A 22277-nucleotide genomic window follows, 5' to 3' on the forward strand; every position below is an offset into this window, starting at 1 on the left:
GAGGTCCGGTCTTTATATTTTCTTCCAACAATAATCACGACAATGTATCCTGAAAATTATAAATATTTAATAAATTAAGCCCCCATGTGTATATGTATGTATGTATATATATATATATATATATTAGGGGTGTCCCCGACAAAGGATTTACACATTCGAATCAGAATTGTCGAATCTTTCTATAGTCGACTGATAGTCGGCGTGTGAATGGGTTGGGAGGGGCACGACACTAGGTAGTCAGCAGGAGGGTAAAACTATTTTTATTTTACACACTGCACACAGCAACAACTTTTAAAAAAGCGACCAAAATTGCCTGCCGACTGACAGACGAACTGACAATGGCTTTCTTATTTAGGTTTAAATAAAAGGTAATGTTGTGGAAAAACATTCGTAAAACCTTTTCTCATAATACTTTAAAGCCGCGATCGAAATACATAACATCACACAAATATATAAAGAACATACCTAAAAAAAACCTGCCTAAAGAGAAAAAGACACACTGACTGCAGACAGGATTTGGATTTCACATTTTGCGAAATTAAATAAAATCGGCAAAATTGCCTGTGCCAGCATGCTTAAAGTGCAGCACAACATCAACACAACGAAAAACAATAAGAAGCATTAATTTACAGAATTAAATTAGAACAGAATATACATTTCTAATAATAAAAAATAAATAAAAATGAAATCAGAATCGAAGCACAGTAAATGTGTGCAAAATGCCAAAGTGCAGGGGAACATATATAAAAAAACACAAGCCACAGTTAAATTAGGTAACCCTGGGTGATCAATAAATACAATAAAAATAAATTAAGTATTAAAACAACGAAAGTTTAGCCAGAATTCTGAACTTTCTCTTTTTAACTGCTGCAACAACAATAAACGCTAAAAGGACAGTTTTTTTAGCTAAACATGTTCACAGCAACTTAAAATAGAAACTGCTGAAATGTTTGAAAACACTTGTACCCTACCCGATCGAAAAAAATCCAGTCTGCTTGTGTGCGTTTGAGTCTTTTCAAATTGTGTGCGATGAAAACCAACTTGTTAATGTTGGCCAGCAGCAGTGCGCTCCTGGTTTTAGGAGCTTGCATTTAACTTTTTTTTGGATCCTCTTTTACCATTTCAAAGTGCATCCAGACTTTAGATTTTCTTATTGCAGACATTGTTAAGAAATCCCTGCTGCCAAGATGCTCCTCATCTGTCACGGATCAGGGAAAGTGGAACTTAAATCTGTCACAGGTGTGTTTGGATTTATTCACACACATGTAAGAAATATTTATTGAACGCTTCTTTTTTTCACGTTTTTTTAACAGCATTATCAATTAAAGGCTGTATAACTTAATATAACCATACAAAACCAGTAGTTCTGTGGGAAATTGAGAACCCCCATATTGCCAAAATGGTATGATCGTTGTTTTATAACAACCTCGAAGAATCGACTGTGAGATCGATGGTCGAATCAGGCTCAGCATATCGATGCATCGAATCATGAACTATTCGGGGTCACCCCTAATATATATATATATATATATATATATAATGTATCTCTGTATTGTAGGTTCTGTGGCGAGGGGAATGTCCTCTTAATAGAAGTCTGATAATTGATATCTGTCAATATAAAACTACTGACAACATTCAAACAACAAATGTAATGTAACTATTAAAATGCTCTCATCATAAACAGAAAACTAATTTACTTATTAAATAAGCCTTTTCATGCCCTTCATACCAGAACTACCTCTGTCTTTAAATCATTTCACTTATTAGATCCTTGTTCATTACAAAATGTGACGCTGCTCGTGAAAAGCGACATGGAAGGATGCTGAAGATCGCTGCAGTGTATCTTGGTTTTGAGATATTCATCATATCTGCATGGATAAAAAATACAAATCCAATCAGGGAAAACTGTAAACATAAAATTTTCCTGCATGCACAAACATTCATTATTTTTAAATGTAAGGAAAATCAATTGAAAATATAAATTTATTTTAAGTGATGATCACTTGCCTATGTATGTGCTTAAAGTTTGGTTTCAGCATTCACACATTTTCATATGTTTTCAATAGACACAGAAATACTTGAATCTGACAAAATGATTTAAGACTTAAGCATTTATACAGGCTATGAAGCTTATAAAATAAGTATAGTGACTGAAAATCTGTATTATATGTTTTAAATATATGATGCTGTAATACTTGTACTGTCCATTAAAGTGCACAGAAATTTGCATCTAGTGACAGGAATCTCATTTTATTGACTTCGATTATGAATCTTGTTAATCAAAATGAACGGATCTTTTTAATTTCGGCAGAATATAAATACAATGTATGTTAATATAGCCCAGTGATGAAGTTATGATGCTTAATCGTCATCTCTGCGGGGGACATGCAATAATGCACGTTTCATACCTAATATATAATCTGAGAATATTTGTTTTCTATTTGAACTGGTTTCATTATTTACAGCACAAAACGTTTTGTTGTTATTGTGAGTATAAAAAATGCAGACAATTAACAGATTCAAACTTTGAAATTATTCTCGTCAGTATGACCGAAAAGTTTTTGAAGAGTTATTTAAGTGCAAGTGATCGCACCGGCGCGTCCATCCAATAGTATCCAGTTGCAGACCCGCAACGCTGCAAGAACTGGAAGTGAGGGGCGGAGTTTACCGCAGAGTAGCGCCACTTAAGGTTTTGGAGCTTTTATTACACACGAAACATCATACTTTACCTTAATGTATGGAGCGATTTTAGTCTCATCAATCATTCACGCGTAAAACAAGATATACACATTTGTAAACAGTTTTGCATGCATAAAACCTAATTTACGTGCACATAGTATATATTTACATTTACGAAAAGCAATTCACGTGCGTAAAATAAAACTATTTTCTCACAAAGTACGTTTCGCAAACATACAACTGCGCACAAAACTTTCGAAAGGTTACATGTACACGTTTGTCTTGTTATGCGAATGTCCAAATCGTCTCACACGTGTGAATCGCCTTGGACGTGTGTGTGTGTGTGTGTGTGTGTTTTGAGACTCTCCTGGCAACTCAACCCCTCCCACTTGGGTTGTCGTATTCTTTAGCCAATCAGATTCAAGTTTACCATTCAACCAATCACAACCCGCTGAGGGCGCAGGACTCAAGGAAAAGGGTTACCTTATATTTATCAGTTCTTATTTTACTTTAATAAAATTGAGATATGTCATGCATGGCATTGGTACAATAGGGTTTAACCAAAATCTAAATGTAGATATCAGCAGCAACATTATTTTGCATCAAGTTAGCAAACACTTGCCAGTCAACATTTATATTTGCAAGCCTCCAAGTTTGGTAGTAAATCTATTCATGATTCCACGGTTAGGGTGGCCATTTTCATAACACCAAAAAGGAGGACGCTTTGCGGCATTTAGTGAGGCAAGAATAACTGCATCTGGTGTACTCGCAAATACAGCGCAGATTTTGTCATCCTGAGGTGATGTTGCCTCTCGAAAATAAGACCTAAGGGAAGACGTACCAGCAGCTCATCGGTTAACTTTGTTTTTCAGTGCTGGCATGTCGGTCAATGGCGGCTTTCCCTTTACCACTAACGTCTACTTCACAGCGACATAGTGTGCAAAATCCATGGAAAGCATCTCTAACGCTATTTGATATGAATTTGTGCTCTTTTGTCCATTCCGGACTAAATTATGTCTGATGTTTCGGCATGTTAACGTTATGATGTGACGTAGCCAGTACGTGGACTCCACCTCCACGTCGCGGAGGCTTGTTTACGTTTTTAACCAATGATATATCAGATATTTATTTGACGCCTCTTTCAGCCAATCATTTGTTTGACCGGAGATCTTACTGTGTCAGACGCTGCTGCCTCCCAATAAAGGTATTAGAGCGTGTTTTTTAAGGCCGATTCAGCGCAACTCCGAAAAGGAGGACAAAATTCGGGCTACGCCGTTTAGCCACATTCCTCAATTCATCTACTTATGAGATGAGATGTAGGCCTATCAGCGATGATCACATTACTAATAGTAAAAAAACAACCAAGGCAAAATTATGACATACAGAAATTATTAATTCATTACATTAGTAATAGTTTTATTACACTGACTATAAAGAAATTACTTTCTTACCTTTCCTTGTGGTTCTTGTAATGTCGATGTTGTGGTTGTTGTGTCAGAAATACTTGCGTTGCATACTCTTCATCTGGCAAATCTTTTTTTATTTTCACTGTGAAGTTCAAAGTCCTTGTAGCCAAACGTGACTATTTGTGGAGCTCGAATGTTGTCTGCCATTGTAACCACCACAACTGTTTCAAGCCGCCAGACGCATGAGCAGTTTCCTCTCTATCGTAACTGCTCTACAGTAATTGGCTGTTACACCTTGTTTGGCGCGGTTTGAGTTGAGCAGCGTTAAAGGCACAGGCGCTGTAGTGCTGCTGAGTCACAATAATTATTTTAACTAATTTCATTACTTAACTTTATATTACAAGTTCAAGTCATTGTCGAGTCTTCCATTTAAAGTCAAGTCTCAAGTCACTTGCTCTCAAGTCAAAGTTAAGTCATTTTCTCACTTCAATCAAGCAAGTCCGGAAAATTGTGACTCGAGTCTCATGTGACTCTTGTACCCCACCTCTGCTGATCAATAATGCTAATGCTCAATATAGATAAAAATGTTGTGGTTCATAAAATATCAGAAATCTGGTTGAGTGGTTGGAGACTTTTAGCAAACAGTAAACAGACTGACAGATACAAATCCTTTAAAGTTGCTGTATTTAGTTTTTTGTTGTGAGTCTATTTACCTGCTCTGCGTGTCTGCACTACTGTTGTTGTGTAAGTGTCTTACTAACATTGTGACTCACTGTTATCTTGTTATTTCTCTTTCAGTCTGAGTGACTGTAATCTGACAGAGAAAAGTTGTTCATCACTGGCGTCAGTTCTCAGATCAAACTCCTCAAATCTGACAGAACTGAACCTGAGTTACAATAATCTGAAGGATTCAGGAGTGAAGCTGCTCTCTGACGGACTGAAGAATACAAACTGTAAACTGAAGACATTAAAGTAAGAAAATCCTTAAAGTAATAAAGTTAAACATGTGTATGTATTATGTAAATGAAGGTCTTCATAAGTGTATCAGAATCATCTTTATATGTAAGAGACTCAACAGTGACTGTCAGTCAATGACTCTCTGTTGATTCAGATTCATACAGAATTATCACCAAACTGAGATCATTATAATAACTAACTTTAATATATTCAACTATTCATGATATTATTGTAAAATGACAGTGATTTACAATCATATAATTCATTACTCGTATCTTGTAAAAAGGGACATCATTTATGAATAATAATTGTGTAGCGTCTGGTCGGATCAAAGGCCAACACATGGGATCTTAAAATGTAAATGGCCGAGCTATCACCTATCGGGACTGACCAGGGGACATTCCGACACTCTCCCTGAGCTTCAAAGACATTCTCGGGGGGGGGGGGAATTCGCATTCCCGAATGCGTCCCGAATGCGTCCCGAATGCGTCCCGAATGCGTCCCAAGGTGACAAAAGCCATGTGGCACCAGGAACAGAGAGAGATTCAAAGTCTACCAAAGAATGTCTCTTTCTCCCCTCTTGCCACCTTAGAAAGGCTTAAAGTGTAAATAATTGTTTTTACCGTTTATGTTTGTTCCCATGATATGCTAGCCTAACCATAATGTCACAGATAGCCTGTGACTTATGGCTAAAAGGACTTTTCTCAAGGCTTAATGTTTGTTGTGTTATATGATTTAACATTTACAGAAACCACACCAAACTCTTTTACAAATGTTAAGTTTATTTTCCCTGTAACAAACCAACATACATATACACATATACAATACTATTGTACTCACATTGTGGGTTACCTCTCTACTGGCAAACCCATGTGCAGCGACGGCTGCCATTTTGAAAGCTTCTAATTGCCCAGTAGGAAGGGCACTTTCATTGTCAGTGACATCACAGGGGTAAATCAGGGAAACTAACTTTTTTTCAGACATTTCTCTTTGCAATGTTTAGACATCCTGTTGTAATTAATAGTGTGATGCATAGGTTGCATATTAATAACATTTGATTAAACTATTTGGGTAATGTGATCCTTCTTTAAAATGATCAATTACTGCTACATGGTATGTTCCAGAAAAGGGAGGAGCCTACTCCTATAAAAGAGCTCCTGGTAGCCATTTTAAAGGGGGGATTTTCCTAGTATGTTTGGGCCTGAATATTGGCATAGCCAGAATACACAAGTGAACCTCGTATAGACTGGTAATAATATTTATTTTGCTTTAATTTTTGTCTTTTTGCTTGGGAATCACTTTTTGTACCAGAATAAACACCCTGGATTGTGAATTCCTTTATATGCTCCATCGTCATTGATTTTACACCTTCACCGACGGTACACCCTAACAAGTGGTGTCAGAAGTGGGATGTGCCGCACAAGTGACGTGTGGGGAGATTGCCTTTTCTGACATGCCTCCCAAACTAAGGAGCCAGCCTGTGGAAGGCACAGTTCAGGATGAGGACCAAGGTGCCATAGGAGGTGACCCAGAGGCAAGTGAGCAACCTGCTGAGGTTGCGTCTGCTGGAGGGGAGTCTGCAGTGACTTCTCTTTCAAGGATGTTTGAGTCCTTCATGCAGTATCAGCGAGATCGGGATGAAAGGCAGGAACGAGAAACAGCAAGACGAGACCAACACTATAAAGTTCTCAGTCATCAAGTCACCCAAATGCAGCTGGATATGGAGCGTTCCCGAGTTCTGGGTACAGACAGAGATGGAGCAGCTGCCAGGGTTAAAAGCCAGGAGCCAAGACTGGCCAGGCTTGAGGACACGGAGGACATAGAACACTTTTTGACCACTTTTGAGAGACTGGCAGAAGTTTACCAGTGGCCAAGAGGAGACTGGGCCATACGCCTAATACCCCTGCTTACAGGCAAGGCCAGGAGTGCTTTTGTGGCCATGAACTCTTCCCAGACACAGGATTATGACCAGCTGAAAGAAGCCATACTGAAAAAGTATGAGATCAGCACTGAGACCTATCGGCTAAGGTTCCGTTCTCTAAATATACCTATGCATGAGTCAGCCCAAGAACTCTACACTCGTATTAAAGATCTGTTTTGCAAGTGGGTCCAGTTCAACAAAAGCAGCAAAGACAACATTATGGAGACTATAGTGCTTGAACAGTTCCTTCGAGTATTACATCCAGAGGTGAGGACCTGGGTCAAGGAACGGAATCCAACTACGGCTGGCCAGGCTGCTAGCCTGGTGGAGGCTTATATTGCTGCAAGGAGGGGTCCAGGAAACTTCCACTATGCTGGTGTCTTGCAAGCCTCCACTGGTAAGTCTGAGAGTTTGGGGGTGTGGTCAAGCTCTAAAAGCCAAGCTAAGATTCTGAAACCTACAACATCCGTTCCCCTACCTCAAACCGTAGTCAAAAATGAAGTTGTGTGTTTTAATTGTGGTGGGCCAGGGCATACTAGACCGCATTGCCCCTTGAAAAAACCTTAGACAGCTAGTCTCTGTTATGTTCCACGGCTAGCGCAGTATGCAACCCCTAAACATGACTTAGAGCCAGTTGTCACTGTTTTGTTGAATGGGAAACCACTGCCAGCTTTGGTTGATACAGGTTGTGCCCACACACTGGTAGAGGCCAAATATGTACCCCGAGATAGTTGGAGTGAGGAGACTGTGACCGTGTATTGTGTTCATGGGGACAGTACTAAGTTGCCACAAGCTGAGGTCTACATTGAGGTACATAAACAGCCATATCTTATGAAAGTTGGAGTAGCTCAGAGGTTGCCATACCCCATTTTGCTAGGCACAGATTTGCCAGTGTTGATTGATTTGGTACAGGAGACGGCATGGTGTGGAATAGTAACAAGGGCTCAGGCTCATACAAAATGCACCATTACCAAGTAAGGAGGAGGCACTGCGAGCCCTGCCTTTTTTTCAGAGGTTATTGCCACAGAACCAAAACCAACAGTAGAGGACAGGCTGCAGCTACGTAGACAGTGTGTGGAAGGCTTAATGGAGACTGCAGAGGAAGCAGAAGTAGAGACAGAGGAACCTGACTTAAGTGATACAGACATTGTCATTTCAAATAATCTAGCTAAACTCCAGAATGAAGATTCAACTTTAGCTGACTGTTTTAAGCAGGTACAGGACAAAGAAGTGAATGATTGTTTGAGTGAGAGGTTTGTGTTGAATAATGGACTCTTGTACAGAGAAAGTAAGGAGGACGGCATGCAGTTGGTTGTACCCCAGACACAGAGAAGGGAGGTATTAGGTATAGGACACTCTATTCCCTGGGCGGGTCACTTGGGATTTATGAAAACCTTAATGCGGATTGCGAAGAGGTTTTATTGGCCCAGAATGTACAGCGATGTGAAGGACTTCTGTAAGACATGCCCTGAGTGTCAGCTTGCTGTTGGTCGTACCCCCGCTTATGCCCCGCTTATTCCATTACCTGTTATTGATACTCCCTTTGAAAGAATAGGAGTGGATATAGTTGGCCCTCTGGAAAGAAGTCAGGCAGGGAACAGATTCATTTTAGTTATTTGTGACTATGCTACAAGGTACCCTGAGGCTTATCCCCTTAGAGAGGTCACTGCCAAGCAGATATCCACAACACTTTTGAGATTCTTTTCACAAGTGGGCATACCACGAGAGGTTCTCACAGACCAAGGACCCAACTTCATGAGCCATACCCTACTCCATGTCTATCAACTGCTAGGGATTAAGAGAGTGCGAACCACCCCGTATCACCCTCAGACTGATGGGCTGGTTGAACGTTTCAACCAGACCCTAAAAGCTATGCTCAAAAATTTTGTCTCCGAAACGGGCAAAGACTGGGACAAGTGGCTACCTTACCTTCTTTTTGCCTATCGTGAAGTACCCCAGGCCTCAACAGGATTTTCCCCTTTTGAGCTCCTCTATGCCCATCCTGTAAGAGGACCCTTGGATGTGCTGAAAGAAAGCTGGGAAGACACACACAAGTCCAGTAAGCAAAACATTCTGACTTATGTCCTCAAGATGAGAGAGCAACTCCAAAAGACCACAGCTCAAGCCCGGAAAAACCTGCTCCAGTCTCAAGCCCAGCAGAAAGAGTGGTATGACAAAGCAGCCCGAACGCGCAGTTTCAATCCTGGTGATAAGGTTCTCTTGCTGTTGCCAACATTGGAAAACAAGTTATTAGCGAAGTGGCAAGGTCCCTATGAAGTACAGCGGAAAGTGGGTCCAGTGACCTACGAAATCAAAATTCCTTACAGAAGCCAGTCTCTACAGGTATTTCACATCAACATGCTAAAGAAATGGCATTCCCGTATACCAGATATGACCGAAAGCATAGCAGCCCCTGGGATGGATAACGCTATGTTTGTGAAAGCAGAAGCAGAGGAGGAGGAGGTTGAAGAGCAATACATCCCTGGACATCCAAGCAAGAGTGAGCTAAATCTCAATCACTTGACTGAGGAGCAGAAACAGCAGCTGATGGGATGCTTACCTGGCCAACTTTTCATGGAGTCACCTGGTAGGACAGACCTGATCAGTCACTCAATCATTCTGAACGACCCCAAACCCATCCGACAGCCTGTCTATCGTGTACCTGAAAGGCTGCTGCCAGTGATGAAAGAGGAGTTAAAGACCATGCAGAGTCTGGGGGTGATAGAACCATCCACCAGTGAGTGGAGCAGCCCTATTGTGCTGGTACCTAAGAAGGATGGTACTCTCCGGTTCTGCCTGGACTTCCGTAAACTGAATAGTGTCAGTAAATTTGACCCTTACCCCATGCCAAGAGTTGATGAACTGGTTGAAAGACTTGGAAGAGCAAAATACCTCAGTACGTTAGATCTCTGCAAGGGGTACTGGCAAGTTCCATTGAAGCCAGAATGCAAGGAGCTTACGGCATTTAAGACCCCCTTTGGACACTTTCAGTTCCAGGTTCTTCCATTTGGACTTCATGGGGCTCCAGCGACATTTCAGAGAATGATGGACCAGATTCTCCAAGGAACAAAAATGTTTGCTGCTGCCTACTTGGACGATATTATCATCTTTAGCCAGAGCTGGGAGCAACATCTAGGGCATCTCCAGGAGGTGCTAAAGAGGATAAAGACGGCTGGATTAACCATCCGCCCAGACAAGTGTGGCCTGGCCAAGGTTGAGACCCAATACCTGGGGTATGTACTTGGACACGGGGTAGTTCGACCACAAGTTGGTAAAATTGAAGCCATTAAGAATGCTGAGAGGCCTATGACCAAAAAGCAGGTACGGTCCTTTTTGGGACTGGTTGGCTGGTACCGAAGGTTTATACCAAACTTTTCAGCAAGGGCAGTTGCCCTGATTAACCTCACCAAAAAGTGCCAGCCAAATAAAGTGAATTGGACTAAGGACAGTGAAAAGGCCTTCCAGGATTTGAAGGACTCATTATGTAAAGAACCACTGCTTCAGAGTCCTGACTTTGAAGAACTGTTTACCGTGCAGACTGATGCTTCAGAGCATGGCCTAGGAGCTGTGCTGTTGCAGGGCGAACAAGGACATCTAAAACCCATTGCCTATATTAGCAGGAAGCTCCGTCCCCGGGAGACTAAGTACTCAACGGTGGAGAAGGAATGCCTGGCAATTAAATGGGCATTAGACTCTCTGCGGTACTATTTGCTGGGACGCAAGTTTCGACTAGAGACTGACCATCATGCACTGGCCTGGTTGGGCAAAATGAGGGACACTAATGCCCGGATAACTAGGTGGTTTCTAGCCATTCAGCCCTTTGATTTTGAGGTGCTGTACAGGAAAGGAACACAGAACTGTACCGCTGATTTTCTCTCAAGGACACCTCAAGAGGTGTCAGGAGAGGGAGGGGGAAATGTCACAGATAGCCTGTGACTTATGGCTAAAAGGACTTTTCTCAAGGCTTAATGTTTGTTGTGTTATATGATTTAACATTTACAGAAACCACACCAAACTCTTTTACAAATGTTAAGTTTATTTTCCCTGTAACAAACCAACATACATATACACATATACAATACTATTGTACTCACATTGTGGGTTACCTCTCTACTGGCAAACCCATGTGCAGCGACGGCTGCCATTTTGAAAGCTTCTAATTGCCCAGTAGGAAGGGCACTTTCATTGTCAGTGACATCACAGGGGTAAATCAGGGAAACTAACATTTTTCAGACAATTCTCTTTGCAATATTTAGACATCCTGTTGTAATTAATAGTGTGATGCATAGGTTGCATATTAATAACATTTGATTAAACTATTTGGGTAATGTGATCCTTCTTTAAAATTATCAATTACTGCTACATGGTATGTTCCAGAAATGGGAGGAGCCTGCTCCTATAAAAGAGCTCCTGGTAGCCATTTTAATGGGGGGATTTTCCTAGTATGTTTGGGCCTGAATATTGGCATAGCCAGAATACACAAGTGAACCTCGTATAGACTGGTAATAATATTTATTTTGCTTTAATTTTTGTCTTTTTGCTTGGGAATCACTTTTTTTTACCAGAATAAACACCCTGGATTGTGAATTCTTCTTCATCGTCATTGATTTTACACCTTCACCGACGGTACACCCTAACACATAATATCAAAGGCATAGGTGTTACACCGTAACTAGGCTCATAATTGTGTTCTTGTACAAATTATGGGTCAATGTTCTAATAGACCCTATCATGTTTCATACATAAAGGTTCCCCTTTTCCTTCTTTAGATGATGGTGTATAGCACAGTAATGTATTGTATACCATACTCGTTTTATTTTCATCTAAGAATATTACAGCGCCAAAACTTCCATGTGACCATAAATGCAAATGAGCTGTTGAGCCGGACAAAGGAACATTTCCCGCTCAAAAAATCAGCTCACTACATTGGATCGCCCACTCGGGAGGGGCGTGACGCCCTCAGGGTTAAAACATCTGTGCACTGAAGAAAATGCGCTCGTTGCTGTTCCTTCAATATCTCGAGACCTGTCTCCTCCCTGGAGACAGCCCTTTTTCGGCAGTTTGCTTCGGCTAAGTTCGTACTTCCTTCGGCAGCCAATCCGGTTCTCAGGGAGAACCCAACGGACTCCCCGCTCGCTTTAAACGCATCAGGACTAACATCAGCGCAGACCAGATCATGTCCCAGCACCTCTAAAAGCCAATGCAAGTATCTGGTCTATTTATAAATAGCTGCGCATAAGTTTTACCCCTTTCAATAAGGAGATTGTCCTTGATGGTTTATGCAGATGTGAATTGCTGATGTAATACTGCCACTCCTACTTTGTCTATTACTTTCATTCTTTACTGCTTTTACGTTCCATGTGTGTTTGTCTAATTGTTCATCATTGTTTAGTTAGTTGGTTTATTTCCCCTTTGTCTCGTAGTCAATAAAATCCCAAAAGTACACCTGAATTGAATCTGTTATTTGCTCATATAACTCGAGGTCAATGAAATAAGATCTTAAACGTTATTTAAGCTGTATATTGTATCACTATTTTAGTAATACAAACTGTACGAACATAGGAAATATTATTTTATCCTGATCAGAAATTTAATGTTTCTTAAACGTTTGTAAAGCAGTAATCCTCTATTGAGAAGTGAGTTGGAAGTCTACAACTTTAGTTTGCAGGACAAACGAAGTCGTCAGATAACTTAAAGCAATTCTATAAAGGTTACTTGTACTTAATTAAACAATTCCCCTATCGGGAAATTGATATTTGTTGTTAACGACAAGCAAATTATATTCATAAACTAATGAATATTCAATCCATTTGAGTTAATTATTCCCCAAAACTCATAGTCGCTACAATTGAATTATATATTTATTAAAGTATGTTTAACTTTATTAAAATTTTTACTCCTGATTATTGTCTAAATGTTATTGTCATTATTTCATTTATTTTCTTCTCTCTTCAGTCTTTGTAACTGCAGTATTGGATCTGAAGGTTGTGTTGCTCTGACTTCAGCTCTGAGATCAAACCCCTCACATCTGACACAACTGGATCTGAACTATAATAATCCAGAAGATTCAGGAGTGAAGCTGCTCTCTGATCTGCTGAAGGATCCACACTGTCAACTACAGACACTACTGTGAGTTACTGATCAAATTATCATTTTGTTATAAATTCACTTTTTTAAATAATCACAAGTGACTGTCGAGTATTTTTGCTGTTTATGTTTTGCTGTTTCACTCTTGTTCTTGTGTAAATTTGATGTAGTTGACAGTGGCGGCGTTTCAACAAAACCTCGGTTATGGCAAAATTTCCTCCGGCCAAACAACAGCGATATTCCAAAGTAACGTCACCATAAATGATACCACATCATATCTAAACAAATCATTCACAAGAATCCAAAACACTGAATGAATGCATGAACATGCACAGAGACTTACAGATAACAAACACAAACCCTCATATCCATTAAAATGTAGTCCAGACAATGTTTTCGGAAAACTAATGAATATTTAATAAATTAAGCCCCCTTGTGTGTATATATATGATCTTTCATCAGGCCATTTATTTCATATTTTGATATCCACAGTATGTATCTATGTATTGTAGGTTCTATGGCGAGGGAAATGTCCTCTTAATAGAAGTCTGATAATTGATATTTGTCAATATAAAACTACTGACAACATTCAAACAACAAATGTAATGTAACTATTAAAATGCTCTCATCATAAACACAAAACTAATTTACTTACTAAATAAGCCTTTTCATGCCCTTCATACCAGAACTACTTCTGTCTTTAAATCATTTCACTATTAGATCCTTGTTCATTACAAAATGTGACGCTGCTTGTGAAAAGAAAGCAAGACCAAAAGTCTTTTCACTGTTTTCTACATAAAATCATCCTACAGAATATTCTGTGAAATATAACAACAATATCTTCAATATTAACTGAATTATGTCATTTTAAAGATTGAAATCTCAGTGAAGTTAATATTTGATGCTTGTTATAATAAGTTAGATTTTGAGACTTTAGTTTGAGTTTTCACAGGGTCACAAATGTTTACATGCTGATCAATAATGCTAATGCTCAATATAGATAAAAAGGTTGTGGTTCATAAAATATCACAAATCTGGTGGAAAGGTTGGAGACTTTTAGCAAACAGTAAACAGACTGACAGATACAAATCCTTTAAAGTTGCTGTATTTAGTTTATTGTTGTGAGTCTATTGACCTGCTCTGCGTGTCTGCACTACTGTTGTTAACATGAACACGTGTCTGCTGCTCTTCATGCGGCGTGTCTTTGGTGGAGAGAAGCAGCCACGCGGATCAGAAAGGGTTGACCTCTGACCCCGCTGTCTGTGTAATGTGGTTATTCAACCACTCGCAGGAATTTTTACCCTTGTGACACACGTAATAGGCTTACACCAAAAGTTTATAAAAATAGAAAATGTATTTATACAACCATTTAAAAAAGAAACATTTATTCATTCATTTGGCAGACGCTTTTATCCAAAGCAACTTACAAGTAGTTTTATACAGTGGCACATTACTGCAGAGCAATCAGGGGTAAAGTGTCTTGCTTAAGGGCCCTTCAGTCATGACCTGCTGGCACTGAGATTCGAACCGGCAACCTTTTGATCACAAGCCCAACACTCTAACCACCAGGCCACAACTCATCCCATAAATAATTTCCAATCGAGAGTGAACCAAGGGAGCAGACTAACGAGACAAGACTGACTGGGAAACGGACAACATCCAACAAAACATGGTAAAAAATAACAAGGGCAGACAGGCAAGAATAATCAATGGGTTGGGGTGACATAATAAAAATAACAAACAGGGGAGGGGAGGTGGGGGAACACAAGAGTCCAGGGGGGGAAGTCCGAAGGGATTGGCACAAGGGGGAATAGTTTTTGTCCCTGGCGCTCGGAAGCGCGGAGTACCAGGCTACACCCTGGGGGGCGGGGCTCGAGAGCGCAGAGGCCCGGAGGTTCTGGGAGGGGCTGGCTGAGGCGCCGGCTGAGACGCCGGCTGGAAGGCCGGCAGGACTTGGCGCCGGCTGGAAGGCCGGCTGAAGAACAGGACTAGGCGCCGGCTGGGAGGCCGGCTGAAGAATAGGACTTGACGCCGGCTGGAAGGCCGGCTGAAGAACAGGACTTGACGCCGGCTGGAAGGCCGGCTGAAGAACCGGACTTGGGACCACCGGACTTGACGGGACCACCGGACTTGACGGGACCACCGGACTTGACGGGACCACCGGACTTGACGGGACCACCGGACTCCGAGCCGCCCTCCGTTGCCTCTTCTTCTTCAGCCGAGCCACCCGCCTGGTGGCCGGCTGAAGGAATGACGAGAAGGGAACGGGCGGCTCGGGATTGGAAGCCTCGGACGAGGACCCCCAGGATTCCCGTCTCCCCCGCTTGCCACAAAGCTGACTGCGGGTGGGGAGGCTGTAGGTGGTGGAGTGGAGCTTCCCCGGGTGACCACACCCAGGACACAGTGCTCCGGGACAGACGCAAGACCGGAACGAGAGGCTGGACAGCAACTGGAAGAGAAGCCTCTACGTAGCTCCTCTCGACGCTGCAGCTGCTTTACCAAGTGCGGGAACGGCTGATACACCATCTCCTCCCGCTCCGGAAAAGGCGGAGGATCGTCCATCCCAGCCACCAGGTATGCCCGGACCAGCACATCGGGAAGGGATGCCTTCCTGGCCTCAATGTCCCGGGCGTAGTCCAGCAAGGGACGCTGGCACTGGGCAGGGAATGGGCCTCCTCCGGTGTGGGACTGAGAGACCATATCCTTCCACCACTCGGGATCGGAGGTGCACGGCCATCGGGGAAAGGTAGCACCATCCATGGATGCCTGCTGGGTTCTGTAGTAGCTCGTTGGTTCTGTCACGATCTGTGAGGGAGAACCCAAGAGCAGGCAGCAGGGATGAAGGGGTTAACGAATAATTTAATAATAAGACAGGAACAAAACATAAACACCCTCGATGGGGAAAACACTATTAAACAAGAAACCAACTGAAAACTAAACACTCAACAAGACTAGCAAACACTCAATAGAATTATCAGTAAACATGAACACTCCAACAGGGCAGGATACATGAATAGGTACAACCAACGAGCACAAGACAATAGACAAGAAGGTATTATATAGGTAGACTAACAAAGGGGATAACGATGGGCAGGTGTGGGTAATGCGACACAGGAGGAGAGCTATACTAGAAACGAGAGGGGCGGGGCCAAATGACGAGACAGGAGAGAACGCATATTATGTCCTGGTTGATCCTAATATGTTTCTCTCCACATAAAGCAGGTGGGTCTGTCATGATTCTGCCTCTAGACCAGAAAATCAAGACAAGAGCAGGCAGAATCATGACAATCAGTGTAAACACTTCAAACTAAACCCCACACATTAAGAAATAATTATATAACAAAATCAGTTTGATCAGTATAGTAGCCTTAAAACCCATTCGCATGTAAACAGTTTAAAATAAAACCTAGGCGAGCAGCCTCACTAGTCCGAGAAATGTTTACATAAGCAAAACATCACAATTACATTATACATAAAACAGAGTCTCATCGAACAATGTTAACAGTCTCGTCACACACGACCCCGCCCACTTGGCACTCGTAGTGCAAAAGGGAAGAACTAAAGGTAAGGCGATGACAGCACATACACGAGTCCCAGCTCCGACGATTTCCAGGACACCGTGGCCAGCAGGGAAAACTGGAACTTTAGAGCCGAGCTGTGAGACGCAGGAAGTGTAATCAGTCCTAAATAAATACACGTCAGTGCTTTCGTAAAAGACTAGTCCCACTTCCCTCAATGTGAATGAGTAGTCGTAGTCGTAGTCGTAGTCGTAGACCCAATAAATCGGCACGAAGGGCGGTCGAGCTTATCTCGTTACGGTATATCTCACGGTCGAAGAACCTGGAAAGGACTGCATGCTGGTTCTTTTATCCAATGGAGCTACCGATCGCGTTGTACCACTGCCTCCTCAGTAACATTGGACACACCTGCAACAAAGACTTGTAGATACACATGCACACCTGATAGACATTAACCCACCCACACAAGTTGTCAAACAATCAGTGTTCTCCTCCCGTTACATCTGCACTTGGGTTCTCTGTCCTTGTTCCCTCAACACGTTTCTGACACCTTGATGCTTCATACGATATCCTGAAACATAGAAATGAGATCAGAAGTGATCATTAAAGATCCATCTGTTAATGCTTTGACTGTTATTCATCTCTGTGGTAAGTGCAGCGTTATTCACATCAGAAAGATCCATCATGCGGTCAGAAAACAGTCATAAGTGTCTTACTAACATTGTGACTCACTGTTATCTTGTTATTTCTCTTTCAGTCTGAGTGACTGTAATCTGACAGAGAAAAGTTGTTCATCACTGGCGTCAGTTCTCAGATCAAACTCCTCAAGTCTGACAGAACTGAACCTGAGTCACAATAATCTGAAGGATTCAGGAGTGAAGCTGCTCTCTGATGGACTGAAGAATACAAACTGTAAACTGAAGACATTAAAGTAAGAAAATCCTTAAAGCAATAAAGTTAAACATGTGTATGTATTATGTAAATGAAGGTCTTCATAAGTTTATCAGAATCATCTTTATATGTAAAGTGACTGTCAGTCAATGACTCTCTGTTGATTCAGATTCATACAGAATTATCACCAAACTGAGATCATTTTAATAACTAACTTCAATATATTAAACTATTCATGATATTATTGTGATTTACAATAATTTAATTTATTACTTGTATCTTGTTAAAAGGGACATAATTTGATACATTAATGAATAATAAATAATATATCCTTATGATTATTGTCTAAATGTTATTGTCATTATTTCATTTATTTTCTTCTCTCTTCAGTCTGTGTAACTGCAGTATTGGATCTGAAGGTTGTGTTGCTCTGACTTCAGCTCTGAGATCAAACCCCTCACATCTGACACAACTGAATCTGAGCAGAAATAATCCAGAAGATTCAGGAGTGAAGCTGCTCTCTGATCTACTGAAGGATCCACACTGTCAACTACAGACACTACTGTGAGTTATTTATTATTTTTTAAATCATTATATTTCTATAAACTATTACCACACTGTAGGGTTTGCTCAAACTAGTTGACATGAATGCTCTGGCGTGACATTTAAAGCTTGATGTCGACTAGTCGTGGGTCATGTGGGCTAATAAATATATTGACGTTGTTCTAAAGTCGTAGGCCGTCACAAACAAACTCGACACATGTTTCTGTTGTTTCATCTATTAGTGATCATGACACTTTCAGTGGACTTGTTGTAAATGCAAGTGAAGTTTGGTCTGTACACTCGCTTCAGATCTGAAGTAACGTAAAGCTGCTGTAGAGATCCACCTCCTGCTCTTTTACTACCAGCGACCTCACGCTTTAAAATAGTTTTATTTTAGTTGTTTTTGCTCTCGTGCAATAGATGAAAAACTGTTCATTTGGTTTTAGATGCTATATATTAAGAAACTTGTCATGATCCTGCCTCTCCTTGTCGTGGTTTTCGAGTCTTGTGGCAGGATCATGTCAGTCCCATGTGTTTTGTGTGGAGAAAGAGCATTGTTTTGGTTTGAGAAGCCATGCTCTCTCTCCGGTGTCACATCCTTTAGCCCCGCCCCCTTGTTTCCCTGTTAGCAGTCCATTAGTGTTAGTCTTGTCTCCAGCCCTGATCCATCTTTCCCTTAGTGTTTCAGTCCCCTCACCTGCCTCGTGCAATCCTCCTGTTAGCTTTCCCTTAGTGTTTCATCCATCTCACCTGTGGCCACTCTCCCTGTGTCATCTGTCCTTGTTAGTGTTTCCCTTTATCAAGCCCAGTTTCCCTCTGTCCCTTGTCGGTTCATTGTCATTTTGTCATTTTCGTACCTCCTCACGTCACCTTGTTGGATTATTCCTGTCTATGGATTATCGTGTTTGTTCCTGTTCTAAGTTTGTGGATTTTGTTGATTTATTATTCAAAGGACTTTGTTTGTTTTGTTCCCCATGTGGGAAGTTTTAGTTTACACTTTTGTCTTGTTTTACATGTTCTCCCCATCGAGGGTCTTTTGTTTAAATAAAGTTTTTGTTTAACTCAGCTGCCTGCGTTTGGGTTCTGTCCACACACCGTGACAAAACTAAGAAAATAAAGTCCACCCAACCTTACTTTCTTCTGCAAAACACTGTTAGTAGCCATAAACTTCTACTGTATGGATACAAAACCAATGACAAGACAATGAGGACAAATGTTTTATCAAAATATCTTCTTTTGTGAGAATAAAGTCATACAGGTTTGGAATGACACAAGGTGTAAATGATTAAATAATTTTCTTTTTTGGGGACCAGTTGTTATAAACCTGAATACATTTCTTTGTTGTGCTGAACACAAATAAACACGAGAGTTTGTAACTCAGCCGTTGTGGGTCACCATTGACTCCCATAGTAGTCTTTTCATTTTTGAGTGAACTATACCTTTAGTATCCAGTCAACAAATTTTAGGACTAGTTTTATTCAAAATATACAAAAATATCTATTTGTTGTGAGACATTTTTAAGTTGATTTATTTACAGTGAACAAGTGACAGAAATGTTTTGTACTCACACTTGTGTTAATGTTGGTGTGGCTGCACTTCTTGTATTGTGTTCTCTCTCTCAGGTTAATTTAATATGATTTGTAAGTATAAAGTCATTCTGCCATGATGTTGATAATGACTGAGATGAGTGAATATTAATATCATATCTGATGTTTCTCCTCAATGTTTTACAGTATTGAGCCTCAACTGAAACAATCACATGAAGAGTGAAAGGATTCCCTTCATTCAGTAAAGATCATCTGAGTCTTTTTCTCTCTGAAGACTGTGACATCACCGCTGACGGCTGTGAAGCGCTAAAAAGTGTCTTATTTATCATTATTTCCAAAACAATATAATGACTTTTTCCACATGTGAGGGAGTGTAAGTGATGATGAATATTGAAGTGTTTCACACCTGGAGAGATAAACACCAAACACCTATAATGGACATCAATGTGAAATATTCTGAAGCAACTAGAACAAAGAATGTGATCAAACTTCATATGTTTTATTGGTCATTTCTTTCTCAAATGGTTCAGACTATGGTCAACATGAGCACACAGTTACACATCATATGTCTGTCATGTGTTCTGTCTTTAACATGAACTGATTTAATAAGCTCAGAGATTCAGTGATGCAGAAACTTTCCTGAAATAAAACTGTAAATAATTGTTAACATATAATGAGCAAAGAATTGATCAATAATATAAATATGAATACTAACAATGCACACGCATAACAAAAAAACATGTTATTGGTGGTGTGGAATGATCTATATATCTATATACAGACATCCCAAGAGTCTCTCCCAAGTTTTTTATTGCCTAAACGTGACGCAAGTATAAATTCTCCTCCCACTTCACATCTGCTCCAAGTGCTAACCATGGCAGAACATTCAAACACAAATAAATGTGAGTATTAAGCATAAAGTTATTATAAATTGCCACTGTTTATTAATTATTATTATTATTATTATAATCATTATCATTATTGTTTACATGTACAAGACACAATGTATGTGAAATCACAACAACAATAATTCATTAATAATAACTGCCAAAAATAATAAGAACAAATGTGGTATTTTGTGGAGGTTGAAACGGTTACAATATAAATAATTATATCTTATGTTCAAGAATCCCGATGTGCAAGCTAAATCCAGCGGTGTACAGTCATCAGTAGTTGACGACGCTTTGAAGTGACGCTAAAGAGCGAGCATATATCATTTCTTTTTTTTTTTTATTGAAATTATCAAGATTTACAAACAAACATGGCTGCATAACATCCGTTTCTACATAATACAGAAAAGACATAGCCTGAGGGAGCAGCTCTTAATACAAACAGGAATTATATATGCAGTCTAAGAAAAACAAACACAAAGATGATTTATAAAAAAAAAAATTAAAAATTAAAATATATAAAAATAAAAAAATAAAATAAAATTACAACATGACATAAGGGGAGAATTCCGTTGTTGTTCAGCTATCAACCTAAGTTGGGAAGTATTTCAGGGTATCATATATTTTTTGTGCTATCGGACCTTTCAACATTTTTAAAGACTTGCATATATCATTTCACTTGCTTCGATTCCTTCCTTCGTGCAAGTGTATGCTAAAAAGAGAATAGTGAACGAGTGAGCGATTTCGGACACATATCTTGTCTGTGAATTAACCGATAGAAGAAATAACAAAGCAAAATAACAACTGTCATATATTGCAAAGCCTTAAATATATCCTTTGAATTAAAATGTGTGGTCTATGGCCTACTTTTTAAACGTTTATTATTGCAAATATCCTTTTCCTATATTGTATTTTTCTTATTTGTATTTTTTCGTATAAGATTGATATAATTGATATTAATTTGCATTTAATTATTATGTTCACTGTTCAGTTTGCTGCAATAAAATAAATCTGGCCAGTGGAAAGCAGACAACACAAAAAAAAAAAAAAAAAAAAAAAACTTGCTTCGATTCCTCCGTCCTTGCGTCTTTTCCTTGCTTCCTTCTCTCGCATCCTGAAGAGGTGGAGCTAAGACACGAGGAAAGGAAACGAGGACGCACAAATATATGGCGCTCGCTTTGTGTCATTTGCGAACGTGACTAGCACGCATGACAGATAACTATGGAAGGCCATTTAGGCATAAATAGGCTTGTTTGAGATGAACAAAATCTGCGCAGAACCGATCACCGGTGATCACCGCGAGCTGCATGCCGGTTAGAAAAGTGTCCGAGTTACGTCCGCCTTGCTCTGACCTCATGCTGACGTGTGCCAAAAAACTCTCGCGACAGCGAGGCGGCTGTGTCGGATTGAGCAGTCGAGCGCAGTTGCTCTCCACCGACTGCGCTACTCAAAAGCATGATGGGAAACGACTGACTGACGACACAGCTTCAAGCTCATTGGCTGAGAATGTCAGCTGATATTTTTTTCCCCTTAATTCTAAGAAGTCCATTACATATAGCCTAATACGATTTACTTTCTCTATAGTACTTAGTAATTAGGACATGTTTTATTTCTATTTTCTTGGTTTGAAGTGAAGTCCTGTTTGTTTTAATTTTCTCTTTATTGAGAGATGTGTATTCTCTTTATACATTGACATTTTTGTACAACATTATTCCATTAAATAAATTAGTCAATCCATCAATACATGCATACATCTAATGTGACTGTTTTACAATTAGGCCTCATGTTTGTGTTTTTATCCGATATCTTTATTTGGATATGTCTGATTCCATGAGTGC

At 40.3% G+C, this 22277-nt stretch overlaps 2 protein-coding genes across 3 annotated transcripts in view; both read left to right on the forward strand.

Annotated features, from left to right (window-relative positions):
* The window catches only part of LOC306891692 (NLR family CARD domain-containing protein 3-like), a 32840-nt gene extending 12620 nt beyond the window's left edge, over nt 1-20220 (forward strand). The window contains exons 8-12 of one of the 2 annotated variants that reach the window (XM_079452163.1): nt 4884-5057; nt 12919-13092; nt 17326-17499; nt 17850-18023; nt 19736-20220. In XM_079452163.1, coding sequence (XP_079308289.1) covers nt 4884-5057; nt 12919-13092; nt 17326-17499; nt 17850-18023; nt 19736-19772 — 733 coding nt within the window. In that variant the 3' untranslated portion in view covers nt 19773-20220. The remainder of the gene's footprint in view (nt 1-4883; nt 5058-12918; nt 13093-17325; nt 17500-17849; nt 18024-19735) is intronic. The other variant, XM_079452164.1, reaches the window with a different exon arrangement.
* The window catches only part of LOC306891677 (NLR family CARD domain-containing protein 3-like), a 269541-nt gene that overhangs the window by 131204 nt on the left and 116060 nt on the right, over nt 1-22277 (forward strand). The gene's annotated exons all lie outside the window — the stretch shown is intronic.

This window comes from Barbatula barbatula (assembly GCF_947034865.1).
Source record: "Barbatula barbatula genome assembly, chromosome: 3".
Taxonomy (NCBI): Eukaryota; Metazoa; Chordata; class Actinopteri; order Cypriniformes; family Nemacheilidae; genus Barbatula; species Barbatula barbatula.